General features: G+C 46.4%; 1 protein-coding gene across 1 annotated transcript in view; it reads left to right on the top strand.

Annotated features, from left to right (window-relative positions):
* rai1 (retinoic acid induced 1) overlaps positions 1-15,073 on the top strand; it is a 45,975-nt gene that overhangs the window by 29,412 nt on the left and 1,490 nt on the right. The window contains exons 2-4 of the mRNA XM_079565376.1: positions 5,062-11,242; positions 11,402-11,495; positions 13,674-13,723. Of these exons, the coding sequence (XP_079421502.1) occupies positions 5,123-11,242; positions 11,402-11,495; positions 13,674-13,723 (6,264 nt within the window). The 5' untranslated portion in view covers positions 5,062-5,122. The remainder of the gene's footprint in view (positions 1-5,061; positions 11,243-11,401; positions 11,496-13,673; positions 13,724-15,073) is intronic.

Raw genomic sequence — 15,073 nt, 5'->3', positions numbered from 1 at the left:
CGGGAGGACACACTGACATAAAGCCGAGCATCAAGACGACCGCTCCTTTGACGCGCCGTGATCAGTTAGATGAACCGGAGTGGCACAAAGAGGGAGCAGGTGTATGCCAGTGTGTGTCTGCCTGTCGCATGCATGAGCCAATCTTGCACATGTGCGTACGTGTAAATGAGAGAAGGGACGCGCCGAGGAACAGCAGCAGGAGGAAAGGGGGGGGGGGGGTACCAAAACCTGCCCAGACACCTCTTTCTGTGCTTCACTTGAACGCTTCACCTTATTACCTGAAAGTAGTCAGCGCATGTGTGTGTGTGTGTGTGTGTGTGTGACTCACCAAAATGGGTCACCGCAAGAGATGAGCCATGCCGCATCTGTTTTTTCGTAGTCAAAAATGGCATCTTTGTTTCTCAGCTCTCTTGCGTCTGGTTTTGAAGTAAGTTGGGTCAAATTGGATTTTTTTTCCACCCGTGGTGTAAATGGGAACTTACCAGGGACACGCGCTTGTGATTGAGGCTCTCTTTAAGTCTTCTCCTGCTAATCTCCATCTTCTTCCTGCGTCATTTTCTTTTTGCATGCGCCACAGACTCCCATGCTGGCTCTTTTGGTGGATTCTGAGAGAATACCAAACAGTTGTGCAGCCCGCATTAGAGGACCCCCAACTCCCCTGTGTGCTTAAAAGAGAGCGAGCCAGAGATAATGAGAAAAAACTTGTGTGTGGGCGCAGCTGAGGTGCCAATAGTACCTAAACTTCTGTCACTTGACAAAAATGGGTAATGCATAATTCTCCTTATGGAAAAATATTTGACAAAAGAATGTCTGTTGCCGTTGACGTGCTGGATTTATGTGTTTATTTAGGGTCATTATGCAACTTTTTGTGTGAAAAAAATCTGTTGACATTTGTGTGTATTTGACCTTGTAGTGACCCAGCGCCTGTATGTGTGGTCAGCATGGCTCCTTTACTTTGTGTCACAGTGGTCTCTAAGACGTTCCAGGATCAGGTTTTCACTGCTGATGGACCCGCGCACCAAAAAACCTACAAAACAGTTGATCCTGGCATGTCCTGGAGACAAATACGCACAAATATGAATTGATTATATCACATAAAAAGTTGCATAATTCATCTTTAAACTTGCCAACAAAGCTATTCCTGCATATTCCTAATGATGTTTTGTACAAGATGGTCATGTTGAACATTAGGTTGGCTGTACATAAAAATGGTTTTGTTTGTACACGCTGCAGCATTGTATTTAGTATTATATGACACCAACTTTTACATCTGTATGTCCATGTTTGTGAAAGCTCTCAGTCGTATTGCTTTTTAAAGTTCCTCTAAACAGAGGCTTTTGATCCAGCAAAGAGTAACTTTTTAACATGAAGATGGTTGAGTTAAATCCCTTTCGATCAAAATATATCAGGCCTGCTGCCAGATAAAGATCATTAGTTGCTGACAAAGCTTCCTGGGTGAGAAGCAAGAACCTTCACAACACTTTAACTACCAAGTACAGATGAGGGCTTAAGAACTTGTCGACAGTCTGTATGTCCATGGTATATTAAGTTGGCATTTGTTCATTCTCCTTCCCCCGGCCCTGTCTATCCATTCATCTCTGTTTCCATGTCAACAAACCAGGTACTTTCAAAGGACAGTGCTTAGCAGCTGCCCATTTAGCTGTATCGAACAAAGGACGCAAGAATGGACAGGAATCATCAAGGATTAGAGACTTGGGGTCAAGGTTCTTATTAAAAAATATACAACCTGTAAAGTTAATGTGTAAGTACCAACAAAACCTCAGGATCACGAGATTATGGTCTATCTGACCGAGGCACAGGATTTGTGAATGATGTCATTTGTATCGGTTGCTGTACGGCCAAACTGTGCCTGTGATGGTAATTTGTCACTTTTTTCCCATTTCTCTTCAATAAATGGGCAATTCACTGTTGTGAAATATTATGAACACTTACCACCAGCATTATAGCATGAGTTGCTATGAAAATAAATAGAAACACTTGAAAAAACATAATAGCCACTTTAAACAGTGTCATCATTATCATAACCTTCATTACCCAGCGATTTCTCAGCTCCAGAATTCCTGATACTTTCAGGGTGAACTAGACTTTCAAAAGTATAGCGTGTCCCCATTCACTGACCTGCATTTCTCCCACTGTTGTGGTGTTGGTGCGTCGAGGCCGGTCTAGAGTGTCATCCCCATTAGTGGTGAGATAGACAGCCGAGACGGTAAATGCCGATGAGTCATCCACGGCCCCAGAGACAACGCCGCCGCCGCTCTCTCCTCTCACACATGCAACCAAGAAAACTGGCTTAAACCGGCTTTCATTTGCTTTTTGTTTTAGCCCTAGGGTTATCATCTCAAACGTACGTTGCGCATAACATCTAGCTCAAGAAAATTACACTTTTTTTTTATACTGGCAGGACGTGACAATGTTCGATTGAATGAGTGCTTTATGGATGCTTGATTAAAAAGTTGTTGAGGAGTGATGTTAAATCTGGACAGAGTTGATGAGATGGCACCCACACATCGGCACACATAGAATAACAATTCAAGCCAACGCAGTATGTAAGTTATGCATAGAGATCCTATGTATGTGCTCATGCAGCAGTCTGTAGATCACTTATTGAGACAAGACATATTTCAACCCTGATATTGAATGGCCTTTGGAGGTTATTTGCAGCCTGTCCTTACGCCGTACTGGTCTCTACCCATACCACGTCTTCTCTGATAATCTATGTGACTGGCCATCGCTGACCCTGCATGACCTCCAGCTGTGTGTCATGACAACGGGACTGTGACAAATGTCAAGGCCGATATTGGCTTCCTTCATCTCCTCTGTCTCTCTCCCCTGGGTTAGACCCACCCACACAGACTGTAGTGGAGGAGGCAGACATGTCCGTCTGTCCGCTGTCTTGTGCAGAGAGCTGCTGGTGGAAAAAGCACGAGGGCCAGGGATAGCAGTGTGTATAATTAGTGAGATTGTATGGAACCCTGAGGATGAGGGGCAGCAGAATACATCCCAAATGTGCAACATCAGCAAACAGTGGTATCACCAGAAACTAGTTCTATTATAGTCCAGCAACCATCAACTGATTACATATCAGAATCACTGTCTTATCCAAGCAAACATACTTCTTTAAAGACTAAATAAGTATTATAGCATAAAATGAAGGCAAATTCAAATAGGATGAAATATTTAAAGACATCTCTTCCACATGTCATATCCCTGTGTTTTCCCCCTGTTTGGAGAATGCTGTTATTAGACATATGTTGAGGATGTGGGACTGTACACGCGTCATGTTATTTTCATATTTTTTCCATTTTTAGTTGATGGTATTTCCACTGGAGATGGCAAAGTGTGTCTGGATTTAGCGTATACGCAATGGGGCTGTTCCTCTGCATGCATAATTAACCAGGATGACTGGGGAGGTAAACACACAGGGAGACGCTCGCTCGGCTCACGTCTGCGTGTTTATTTGTGTCAGAGAGACAGGGCTCAGCGAAAGGTTCGAAGCCAAAATGGCGTGGTGTCGGAGAATCAGAGAGCTGCCTGTTTCCCCCTCTTCCTGTGCGTGCGTGTGTGCGTGTGTTTGGTGAATGTAGGGGAGGGCCGATAAATCCCATCTCAAGCTTCCTCTGAAGATGATGCGATGAAGGGTGGATGAAAACCGAATGAAGGGCCAATGGAACCAGTCACATCTCAGCGCATTGTGAAGCCCTGGAACAATCAGATTCAGCACTATTCTATCTTCTCAGTCGCCAACATTACCTTTAGTTCAACACTTTCTATCTTTTTACAAGAAATAAGGCGAAACCAGCACCCACTTAATAGTTGCTCTTGAACCCTTTTGATGCCATGTTTCAGTCTTCTGGCCCTACCATCTCTTTGATTGTTTTATCAATACTTTTTTACTCTCCATTTCAAGAAAGCACAAATTTGTAAAACAATAATATTATTGGTGCCAGTAAATGACTCCACACAATATGTTTATTTTCCCCAAACCAATGCAGTATCTGACAACAGAGACGGTACTGTTCTATGTCAGCATCATGGCCACGTCATCTCGCCTCTCTGACCCTTAGCTGAGGCAGGAAGCTGTGACAGAACAGACTGCATGCAAATATGAGAAGGAGGAGGAAAGTGATAGGAATACAGATGTCTCTTTCCACTCGAGTATTCATTTAGTGCTATTAAAACATTCTAGATTCTGTCTTTATGGTCAAAAGTAATCACATTCAGGCTTGGTTTACTGTTAATGCCATTCTGTTAATTGATTAATGGTAATTGATTTGCCAAAGTAACAGTACTGTAAATTAAGCTTATTATTGTGCAAAAAGAGAGGAGATCTTACATTAAAACACTGCCATAAAAAATAATGAATGTCTGTGTCTTGACTCGATTTGGGTCAAAGTGAAAGAGTACACACGTGTCCTTGCATACAGACATGCACACTGCTAGTCGGGGGCTGTGAAGTAGGTAGGAAGCAGGGCACGGTATCTCCGGGGAATTTACAGATGTGGGTGTGTGTGTGTGTGTGTTTGTTTGAGACACATCCAGAAAGAGCTTGCATACCATACATACATATACAGAAGCAAGTCTAATTCCACACACCTCTGTCTTTGCGAGATGAATAATGCTTGTGTGTGTCTGGTGGGAGGCTCTGTCCCTGGGGCGGGCTGAATGAATGCTGGGATATTGTGCTGGAAGTGCCTGATACAAACATACACCAGCTCAGCGCTATGTCTCTAGATGACTGAATTCGTTTTATAGAGAGCGCTACCCCCCTTTCTTTCTTGAACACACACACACACACACACACACAGGTAGGCCACAGATGCAGAATACAGTATAGAGGCAGCATACTTGAGGCGTTTAGACTGCATTGCGAAAGCCACAGAGGAAATTTGAATGAAAGAACATATTTTGAGGCCCTCATATCCACTCATGTCACTTGACTTATAGTTTATATTAGGGCTATGAATAAAGATGGTAATACTGGAATATCATGGTCTAACCTTCACTCTTCTTCTCTCCTTTTCCCCCCATTTGTCCTCCCAGATCCCTAACCCCCTTCCCCCCTCTCCCACCTCCCCTTCCTGCTCTGGACGCAGACGGCGAGATGCAGTCCTTCCGAGAGCGCAGCACTGGTTACCACAGCAACCAGCCCTGCTATCAGCAGGAGCCCCATGAATTATCCCGTCTCGACACCTACCGCCAGCACCCGCAGCACCCACACACTGGTCCAGGACCACACCCAGTCCCCGGCGCAGGGCACACCAGACCCGGATATGACACCCATCCCCTGAGCAGTCCCACCAGTATGACCCCAGCGGGAGGTGGGGCCAAAGACTGTTACAGCCATCAAGCCTTTGCCAGTTTCCCTGGAAACGGTGGAGGCAGCGGCAATGGAAATGGGGTCCCTGCAAAAAAACCTTTTAGAGGAGGAAGTAAAGCACCCACTCAAACCTCTGGACAGCATCTGCAGGGCCCAGTTGGCTACAGCAACCACTTGGGGCCCGGGAGTTACTCAGCCCAGTACTTGAGTGAAGGTCATTTGCAGCAGAAGTGGGACGATCCCTCGCAGTTATCCCAGTACGACCAGGATGTTGTGGCCCGTATGGAGGCAAGCACCCCTACTCCTGGCTCCACTCAGTACATGGAGCAGAACCTATTAGGCCAAGCCCAGTGTCACCAGTCCAGTACCCCAGCATACACAAGCCCCCACCATCAGTCCCACATCCCCAACCCCCCACCCTCACCACTCATGTACCCCCAGAGTCACCTGCACTACCCCCAGCAATCCCCATCTCCATACATGGACAAGTGCGGCCCTATTCCACACTGCTACAAAGGGTACAACATGCCCCCCAACTCACAATATAACAGACAGATGGGGAGCCACGGCAGCCTGAAGCAAGGACCATACAGGCAAGGTCAGAACAGTTACGGCTACCAGCAACCTCCCACCAGAGGCTATGAGCCACACACTCCTCTGCAGAACCTGAACAGCCCACAGGAGCCCCACCCAAAATACCAACACTACAATCAGACACAGCCGAATTACTGTCTGACAGATATGCCAGTCCGGTCCCCAGAGCAGTACTACCAAACCTGTAGCCCATCTTCCAGCCATTCCCCTGCACGCTCTGTTGGGCGTTCCCCTTCATATAGCTCAACTCCTTCCCCACTAATGACTAATCCCGAGTCATTCCAGTATGGCCAGCCACCTATGACGCCCTCAGCTTCATCTTCTACCACTGCCATGCAGGAGCAGGGCGGGTCCAGTGCTATGCTAATGCCCCCTCGCTCTCACCCATCTCCTAATGTGGCCCATGCTGCTCCCCACAGTTTCACTACCGCACCACAGCTACCCACCATGAAAGAACGCTTCTCAGAAAAGCTGCTGTCCAATCCGAGCTTGTGGAGCCTAAATGCTCTCACCTCTCAAGTTGAGAACATTTCCAATAACGTCCAGCAGTTGTTGCTTTCTGAAGCACTTGTCGGGAACAAGAAAAATGGTAAACGGAGCAGTGGAGGAAGCAACAGCAGTGTAGGCAGTGCCTCTAAGAAAAGTGAGGAGTACAAGAGTCCTTTGTATGCAGATGGAAGTGGGGGAAGCATCAGTGGAGGTCCTATGCAGGACCCATATTCAACCTCTCAGCACCACAGTCTTCAAATGGAGCTCCATGAAGCAGGCTATTCCAGCAGCAGTGATGAACAACTAGAAAGGGGCTATTACTACTGCAGCCAAGGCAGAAGTCCAGCGCAAGCCCCAAACAACACTGGTCTGTGCATGGATAATGCCTCGTCATGCTCAATAACGTCTCCAGATGACATGTCCATCAGGTCTGGGGACTCGGGCGTACATAACCTGACACCTGACCCAGCTATATGTCCATCAGTTCATGGTGGTGACGGCATGAGTACTCCAGCCAAGAGCATAGGTGATGAAAGATCCCCCACAAGCATTACAGTATCAAGTCCACTAAAGCAAGAACGAGATTCACCTCCTGATGTCGAAACTATCGATGAGCCGGTTAAAGAAAACTTTGAAGAAACCTCTTGGTCTGACAAATGCACAGACAAAACTGAGATTACAGAAAAAATTACAAATGTTGAAGAAAATGCTGAGACTAAGTCGACTGAGAGACTAGAGCACTGGACAACAGAAGATAATGAGTCAGAATTCTTTAGTAAAGAAGAGGAGACAGAAAAAGGCTACTCCTATGACAGCCCTGAATATCGGGAGGACCAGAGTAAATATGAAATAACAAGGGGGGGCTCACCTGACCAGTCTCCTACTGGTCATTCCCTCTCTGATGACAAAGAACAAGAGGGGAAAACAGAAGAAATCAAGTCTGACCCACACACTCCATCTGAGAGCTCTATGAAAACTTCTCCTTGTGCCCTGAAAGGTGACCTTGAACAGGAGCAGTATTCTACAGAGAAAGAGGACAGCTCAGAAGACACCTCTCCAACTCCCCGATTCGAGGAGGAAGAGAACATTATACAGAAGGAGGAGAGCAGAGAGTCAGAGGCCGAGCAGCGGGTGGAGGCAGTTGAGGATGAGGGCATTCAGAAAGAAGAGCCACAGACGCTCTCCCCTCCACTGTCCACTGAGCCGAGCAAAGATCTGGAAGAGGAAGGGTCAGAGACTCAGGGTCCAGAACACCCAGAAGAGTTTGCTGCGGTCCATTTGAACACAGCCGCCGATGTTTCCACCAGAGAAACAGCCATTGGTGACACCGCCCCACAGCCTGAGTCTGCCATGCCAGTCTTTTCATCGCTCAATGATAAAGCTACTCCAGCTCATGCTCGAGATCACATTGACCACTGTGATGCTAAAGTGCTGGAACCAGACTCACCTCAGCTGCCGGGGAAGTCAATCCTTCCCTCAGCCCCCTCCTGGGCTGATACCCCACCCTCGCCCAAAAAAGGGGATGAAGATATGGAGCCAGGCATCAGCTGTGCCAGTGCCGTAACCCCATCTGCAAAGCCAGAGCCTCTCGCACCGACCGCTCAGCCCAGGACCTATGGCCGAAAGCACACCCGAGGCAGGAGGAGAATGCACTCTGGCTCAAGGCTGAGACGACAGCTAAGTCTGGAGACAGAGAGAGAAAAGGGAGAGGAGTCAATGCCAGCTTCTCAAAAACCCTGTATGCCCACAAGCAAAACTGAGCTGATTTCAGATCAAACAGATCTTTTGCATCCAGAGTCAATTGTAAGTCCAGTGGCTAAAATAATAACTGATGTATTTTCCTCAAGAATGTGCACGCGCTCCTTCAATGCTCCCGAGTTACCGCCCAAAGACAAGCCTCTGAAAAGAAAGCCAGGCCCCAAACCAGGAACAAAACCTGGGCCAAAACCAGCTGCCAAAGCAGCAGAAAGGGCAGGGGCAAAAGCCGCCAACAAACCTGCCCTGAAACCATTACCTAAACCTACACTAAAACCAGCACCAACAGAACCAGAGATCCCATCAAAAAGTGAGATTGAGGTGAAACAAAACATTGGACTAAAGCCACGTGCAAAACCTGGTCCCAAACCTGGATTAAAAACTACCCCTAAACTAGAACAGACTCCCGAAGTCGCTCTTTCAGCCGCGGACACTCCTCCTGTTAAGGCCACCGACATGCCCCTTGCTAAGGCCTCAGTGGGCCGTCCAAAAGGCTCAGGGTCCAAAGCCAAGAACATACAGGAAGTGGCCCCGGCTTCCGAGGGCATGCAGAGCAGAAGAAAGAGGGCACTTCTTGAGGCAGCATCGGCAGAAAATCAAGAGGTAAAATCGGTAAATGTTGAAGAGAAAGCAGACGTAAAAGCAGCACAAAGAGCAACGAAAAACATGGTCTTGAGATCCAGAAAACCGTCGCAGGATAAAGCCACAAAAGACAAAATAAATGAGGAAACTGTTGCAGCAAAGCCGTCAGCAGACTCAAGAATTGATGTGAAAGTGCAAGAGACTGTTATGGAAGAGCAAACGAGTCCCCTGTCTGAAATCAAAAACACAGAGGCTCCTGCTGAACTACCCGATCCACCTAAACCGACAGACTCACTCCCAGACATCCAAACTGAGAACAGCGTTTCAATGAAGCGAAAAACCAGTAGCCCACCACCTGCTTCTGTCCCAGCGAAGAAAAAACGGGGTCCTAAGCCCAAACCAAAACGTGTGCCACCTCAGCCCCCACAAATGGAAGAGGATGTTCCTAGTACTACAACTGTAATAGCCGTCAGACCCTCGAAAAGAAGACTGGCTGCACTAAATAAGTCTTCACTAAGTATCATTCCGACAAACGAAACGGACGCTACCAATGACGCACCCCAACAGTGCCCCACCAAAACTAAAGTCCTTCCCCCACGTAAAGGCCGGGGGCAAAAATATGAAGCCTTGGTGCAAAAAATGACATCCCCTGCCTCAAAAAAACACCCGATTCTTCAAACAGAAGACAGTTTAGCAGATGAGTTGGCATCTAAGGCTTTCACTCAGAGTTCAGTTAAGGGGAGTGAAACCGTCCCAAACACTACAGAGATTATGGAGGAAGTGAACAGCACAGACATCAAAGTAGATGAGGCTAAAGAACAGGAAATCCCAGTGCAAGCCGAAGAGGACCCTAAACCTCCAATAAGAGAGGAGGAAAAGGAAGAAAAAAACTGTGATAATAATAAAGAGGGTGAACAGAAAGAACAAAAAGAAGAGTCAAGCTCACAATCAAATCCAACTAATGTGGAAATGAGTGCAGAGGTGACACAAGGAGAAGTGTGTGCCCCTGTGGATACTCCTAAGCCTGTGAAAGCTAAGAAGAAGAGGTGGGCAATAGTGGAGAGCACAGAAGCCTCACAAGCTGCTTTAGACACAGACAGTCTTATCGTCACAACACCGAGGCTGGCAAAGCAGAGAGCGATTAAAAACAACCATGAGATGCATCTGAAACAGAGAAGGAAGAAAAGGAAGGACACAGAAGCGGTTGGTGAGGATAATGCTGAGGCTAACGCTGAGGCTAACACGGAGGCTCATGTGGAAACAGCAGAGCAACAAGAGAAGACTGAAGCGAAGGAATTGGATCTCGCAACACCAGTGCCTGTAAGCACAAAGGAGGTCACTGAAGCTGTGCCGCTGAGCAGGACAGAGCTCACAGAGAAACCCAGGAGAGGGAGAAAACCATCAGTGAATCAGACCAACAGGAAGAGAGGGAGAGCGTCATTAGAGAACACTACAGAAAAGCCAATAAAGCTCCATAAAAAACCTGGACCAAAACCGGGGATGAAGGACGCTCTAGAAGTTATTGAGGCTGTGGTCAGGGCAGCAAGCTGTGAACAGGCCCAAAAAGAGGAGAAGGAGAAAGAGGAGAGAGAGATAGAGGAGACACGAGGAAAATGCAGAAGGGAAAAAGAGGAGCCGTGTGTTGAGGGTCCTGTAGTGTCAGTTTTAGAGAAACAGAGTGAAACCATATGTGTGAAGAAATTTAGACGCAGAACAGTCACTCAAAACTCAAAACTGTCGTTCTGTCCGTATGTGCGGCTTAGCAACTCAAGAGACTTTTCATCATGGTGTGCCATTGTTAACAAGCCTGAGGATGCCATTGTATTCCAGAGAAGAAGAAAAAAGGGCATACTTAGAATGAAAAATCCTTATACTGTGGCCAAGGGAGTGCCGCACTCTGCAGCCATGCTGCAGGGACCTTTAGTAAATAACACCCTGACGGACAGGTGTCTAAATTGTAGCCTTTGTGGAAAACCAGCAAACTATAGGGACCTGGGTGATTTATGTGGCCCTTTTTATGTAGAGGACGACATCCCACGAAAGATTTTGACATCAACTCCTAAAGACATAATCAGGGAAATCACAGATGAGGCCAGTTGTAGTAAAAGCAGTATAAATAAAGAACTGGGCAGCTGTACGAAAGATGAAGGAGAGCGAGAAGCAAAATTAGAGAGCACAGATTCCTCATCTCAGGAGGGCAGCAGGCGGCATCGGCGTTTCCGGCGACCGGAGGGGTCAGACTGCACCTCCCGGAGAGGGGGTCTGCGGAGAGTCACGCTGAGAGAGAGGTTCAGGAGGATGCAGCAGCTCCAAGCTCCAGGCAGCAGTGAGGACACACAGAGCCTCCTCCAAAGGTTACAGCAGGAGGCCGAGGCCAAGGAACACTGGGCCCATGAAAACTGCGCCATCTGGACACGGGGAGTCGTCATGGTCGCAGGGAGACTGTACGGACTGAAGGAAGCGGCCAAGACCTCTGTCCAAACGGTAATAAAACATCACTTCTTTTTTTAATTGCATTATTATAGTCAGTCGAAGTAAGAAACCCTTCTGAATGTATGCTTTTCTTGTTTTTTCCTCCTCACAACTGTTGTCTGTCTCGCCGCTGGTGTGGGTCCATATGTCCGAACCTTTCACTAACCCCAGAGTTGCTACAAGTGCCAGATTGTGGGGGCGTCCCTCAGCTGCTGCTGGAGAGGCTGTTCTAACAAATACCACTATGTCTGTGCCAAAGAAATAGGTAAGACACTGTGGCAATATAGAACAGGAGCAACAGCAGATGAAAAAAAGGGAAGGAACGCGAAGGAGAGGCAGGAGATGGGAAATTGGGACGGGGGAAATAGAAATCAGGTTTTGTGGGCAGCTGCGTGCAGGAACAAATAGGCCAGGTAAGAAGAAAATATACTGACGAACCGAGATGGAAATGAACACAAGGCTTAGAGGATTAAAGCCACTCTGCGTAACATTTCATCCAGTACATACCATAAAGCATTCATATCACTGCAGGTGTTTTTTTGCTGGTAAAAGCTTCATCTTCATTGTGAGTGGACTCCACTCTCCACCTGTCTGGTAACTTGTCTTTGTGTGGGACATTACCTGTTTGTCTCTGTTTGTCATTAGGAGGTGGAATGGGTCGCAGTGTGGCTTTAAAGTGAAAGTTTTAGACGAGCGATAAATCTTACACTGGTTTCACTCTGTAGAAAATGTATCAGGAAATAGCATTACTGGATAAATGGGCGCCTTAGCATCTGAGAGTGGAGTGGGGGGAAGTGGACACGGTAGAGTGTAAAGAGACGATTTTGAGGATGTGCATTACGAGTGTGGCTCCATCCATCCTGCTACTGCTCACCCATTGTGTTTGTTTCTTCAGTGCTTCAATACGGCATTTAACCTCTTAACCCCTACCTGAACCAAGCACATTTTCTCCAGTTTAGCTTTACCCAAATCTGAAAGTTTCTGGGTCGAAATGGTCAATGTGGTGAAAACGTGATGAAAAAGTGACAAAAGTGGAAAAATGGTGATGGAAAAAAGAGCGATGGAAAAAAATGTCAAAAAAGTGGTGACGACAGCACGAGGAAATGGCTCCATTTAGATGAGTTACCCTGGCCTATAGGCTGTAAACTTTTAGATTTGGGTAACGCTAAAAATTCACTCAGTTAAGGCGGGGGTTAAGAGGCTACATACCGTTTTTGAGGATCTGTTCTTTACTAGAGTTGTCATTTTGTTTTTTCTCCACATTTGAAAGGTACATCCACTCCGCAGCATTTCCAAAAAGGCTCCATAGTAAAAAGTAAAGTTGGCAGTGGGTTTTGTTCCATTGAAGTGGTTTGCTACTAACTCACGACAAGGACAAAGTTTCTATAGGCTGTATAAGGCTCTATAAGGGTTGTTCAAGTTCAAGTTGTTTACTAGGTTGTTTAGAGTAGTCTGAACTTCCCTAGATGACAACTTCAACAACCATCTTTACGGCAGGGAAGATTTGTCCCTATCATGTTGTTGTACATGCTTTTGAAGCTTCAAATTTAAAGAGGTATAATGCAACTTTTTATGTTGAAAAAAAAAGTTGATATTTGTGCATATGTGACCTTGTAATGACCCACAGGCTGTGTGTCAGTTATTTGGAAGATTTTCACCGCGGATGGAACCTCTCACCAGAAAACCATCAAAACAATAGATCCTCGAGTGTCCTAGAGGCAACCATGATGGAAAGTAAAGGCCGCCATGCTGACCACTCACACAGCCTGTGGGTCAATACAAGGTCAAATACGCAAAAACATCAACTTTGTTTCCTGCATAAAAAGTTGCATAATGTACCTTTAATGACTACACTTGTAAAATGAGTCATGTAATCAGCTCCGTGTCCAAACGCTTACATTTAAAGATAGATTCTAAATTTAAATTCTAAATTATCCATTTATTTGTTGTTATGGGAAGCGCCGGCGGTTTTGGCCTATTCCCCAATTTGTGCAATACACATTGGACTCCCACTGACGTATCGAAATCAAGTACTTTGACCACTCCGACCCTAATAGTGGGCAGGAAGGCCACGCCACACGTCAGCACATGCGTTTATGTGTGTCTTGCTCCCATATAACCTCGCGCCAAGGAGGTACAGTGTGGATTAGAAAGCCTGCCACGTCTGCCGAGCCAGATCCGAAACCTTTTTAATCCTGCTGAGTGCCCCGGCTCTATCTGCCGCCTGCTTGCCTCACAACTCATCCACTCTGCTCCCTTTGGCTGGGTTGACACTGCCACTTCCTTTGTGCCCCGCTCTGGCTCATTTTTCATCTTAACCCCCATGCTTTGTCATCTATCTGGGTGTTTGCAGGGGTGCATGTGTGAGCGTCGCGTGCGCTTTGCTGTTCAGTCGTTACCAACTGTTAATCTTTATTTTTTTGTGCTTTTGTTTTGTCTTCAGGCTGCACATTCCACGAGGATGACTTCTCCATCAAATGTCCAAAACATGAGGTAAGGCACTGAATTAAAAAACAAGTGTAAATGTTTGTCAGTTAATGAATTCTGTTTTTAGCCTTGACAGTGTAAGACAATTTTCTTTATACAATATTATTCAAAACAAGGACCTGACGGACCAAATAAAACAAACACTTCGACTGTCCAAGGAACTGTCCGCCGTCTATAGAGCCTCCACCAGGGTATGAAGTCACAGTCATCCTGGCTATGGACAGATGATACAGTGCAAACACAAAACACCTCTGTCAGCGCTTGTAAAACAGAACAGAAAGTCTGAAGAGAACATTGGGGGTTTGGTGTGGCCGTATCATGTGCCCTATCATCCATCCTTGTGACAAACCCCACCAAGACGGGGACAGCATGATCTTCAGTTTCAGATCGATATGTGCTCAGTGACCTTGGCAGGATTAAGCTGTATCAACCAGCAACAGCAACGAGGAGTGTCAGCCATGATAACTACATGCCTTATAACCACAACATGGAGCTGTTTAAAAGCTCATACAAGAGCTAAGATCATCCTGTCACAAATGCCATCTGTTATTTTGTACAGCTGCTGTTATCTATAATGCAGAGAGAGAATCTGACATCCAGCACTGGTTTGCCTCTGTCTTTTCCCACGCTTTTAATTCTCTGCTTAAAGTGACACTCATTTTTTATGAAAACACCCCAGTTACCTGCCTGCTGTCTGTCCCCTCTCAGTGTCTTTGTTTTTTGTTCATTTATTTTGCTAAGCCCCATCATGAACTGTGTTGCTTTTATTCCCACAGGCCGCTGTTCTCTTTTCTCTTTACTCATTCTTTCTTTATCTTTTTTTTCCTCATTCACCTTGACTCTCACATGCAGCAGCACAAACAGTGAGTAAAAAGGCATGGCTACGTGTGGGAGTCTCCTGCAATCCACACTAGACAATCCAAAAGGGTGATAAGCTATATTCTATCGTCAAACCGTGCCTCTGTCTCCTCCAAATATCTGGCACACAGTCCTGTCCACAGAAGGTCGTCGACAGGTGAGCTGGTAGCTGACACACTGCAGATGCAGAGAAAACTGAAAAGGAAGACTGAACATGTACAAGGTTAACAATAACAATGTGAAAAACTTAAACTAGGTGCAGATAATAGCTGCAGGTCTATATCCAGTTCAGAGAGACAATCTGAAGCAGAAAATGGAGAGAAATGCTGCAGAGGTGGATAACACCTCCAACACAACACGGCAATTAGTGAGTGCTCCCACTGTCTGTCACAATGGAGCTGGTCCACTGGCAGCTGCAGTCATCTGTGAGTGCTACATGCTGCAGCCAGCTCCAATCTGCTCCTGCACACTTGGTGTCAACACAGAGCGTCCACAGCC

The sequence above is a fragment of the Gobius niger genome, assembly GCF_951799975.1.
Source record: "Gobius niger genome assembly, chromosome: 10".
NCBI lineage: Eukaryota > Metazoa > Chordata > Actinopteri > Gobiiformes > Gobiidae > Gobius > Gobius niger.
Note: the sequence above shows the minus strand (reverse complement) of the source record. Positions and strands in the feature narration are given on the sequence as shown.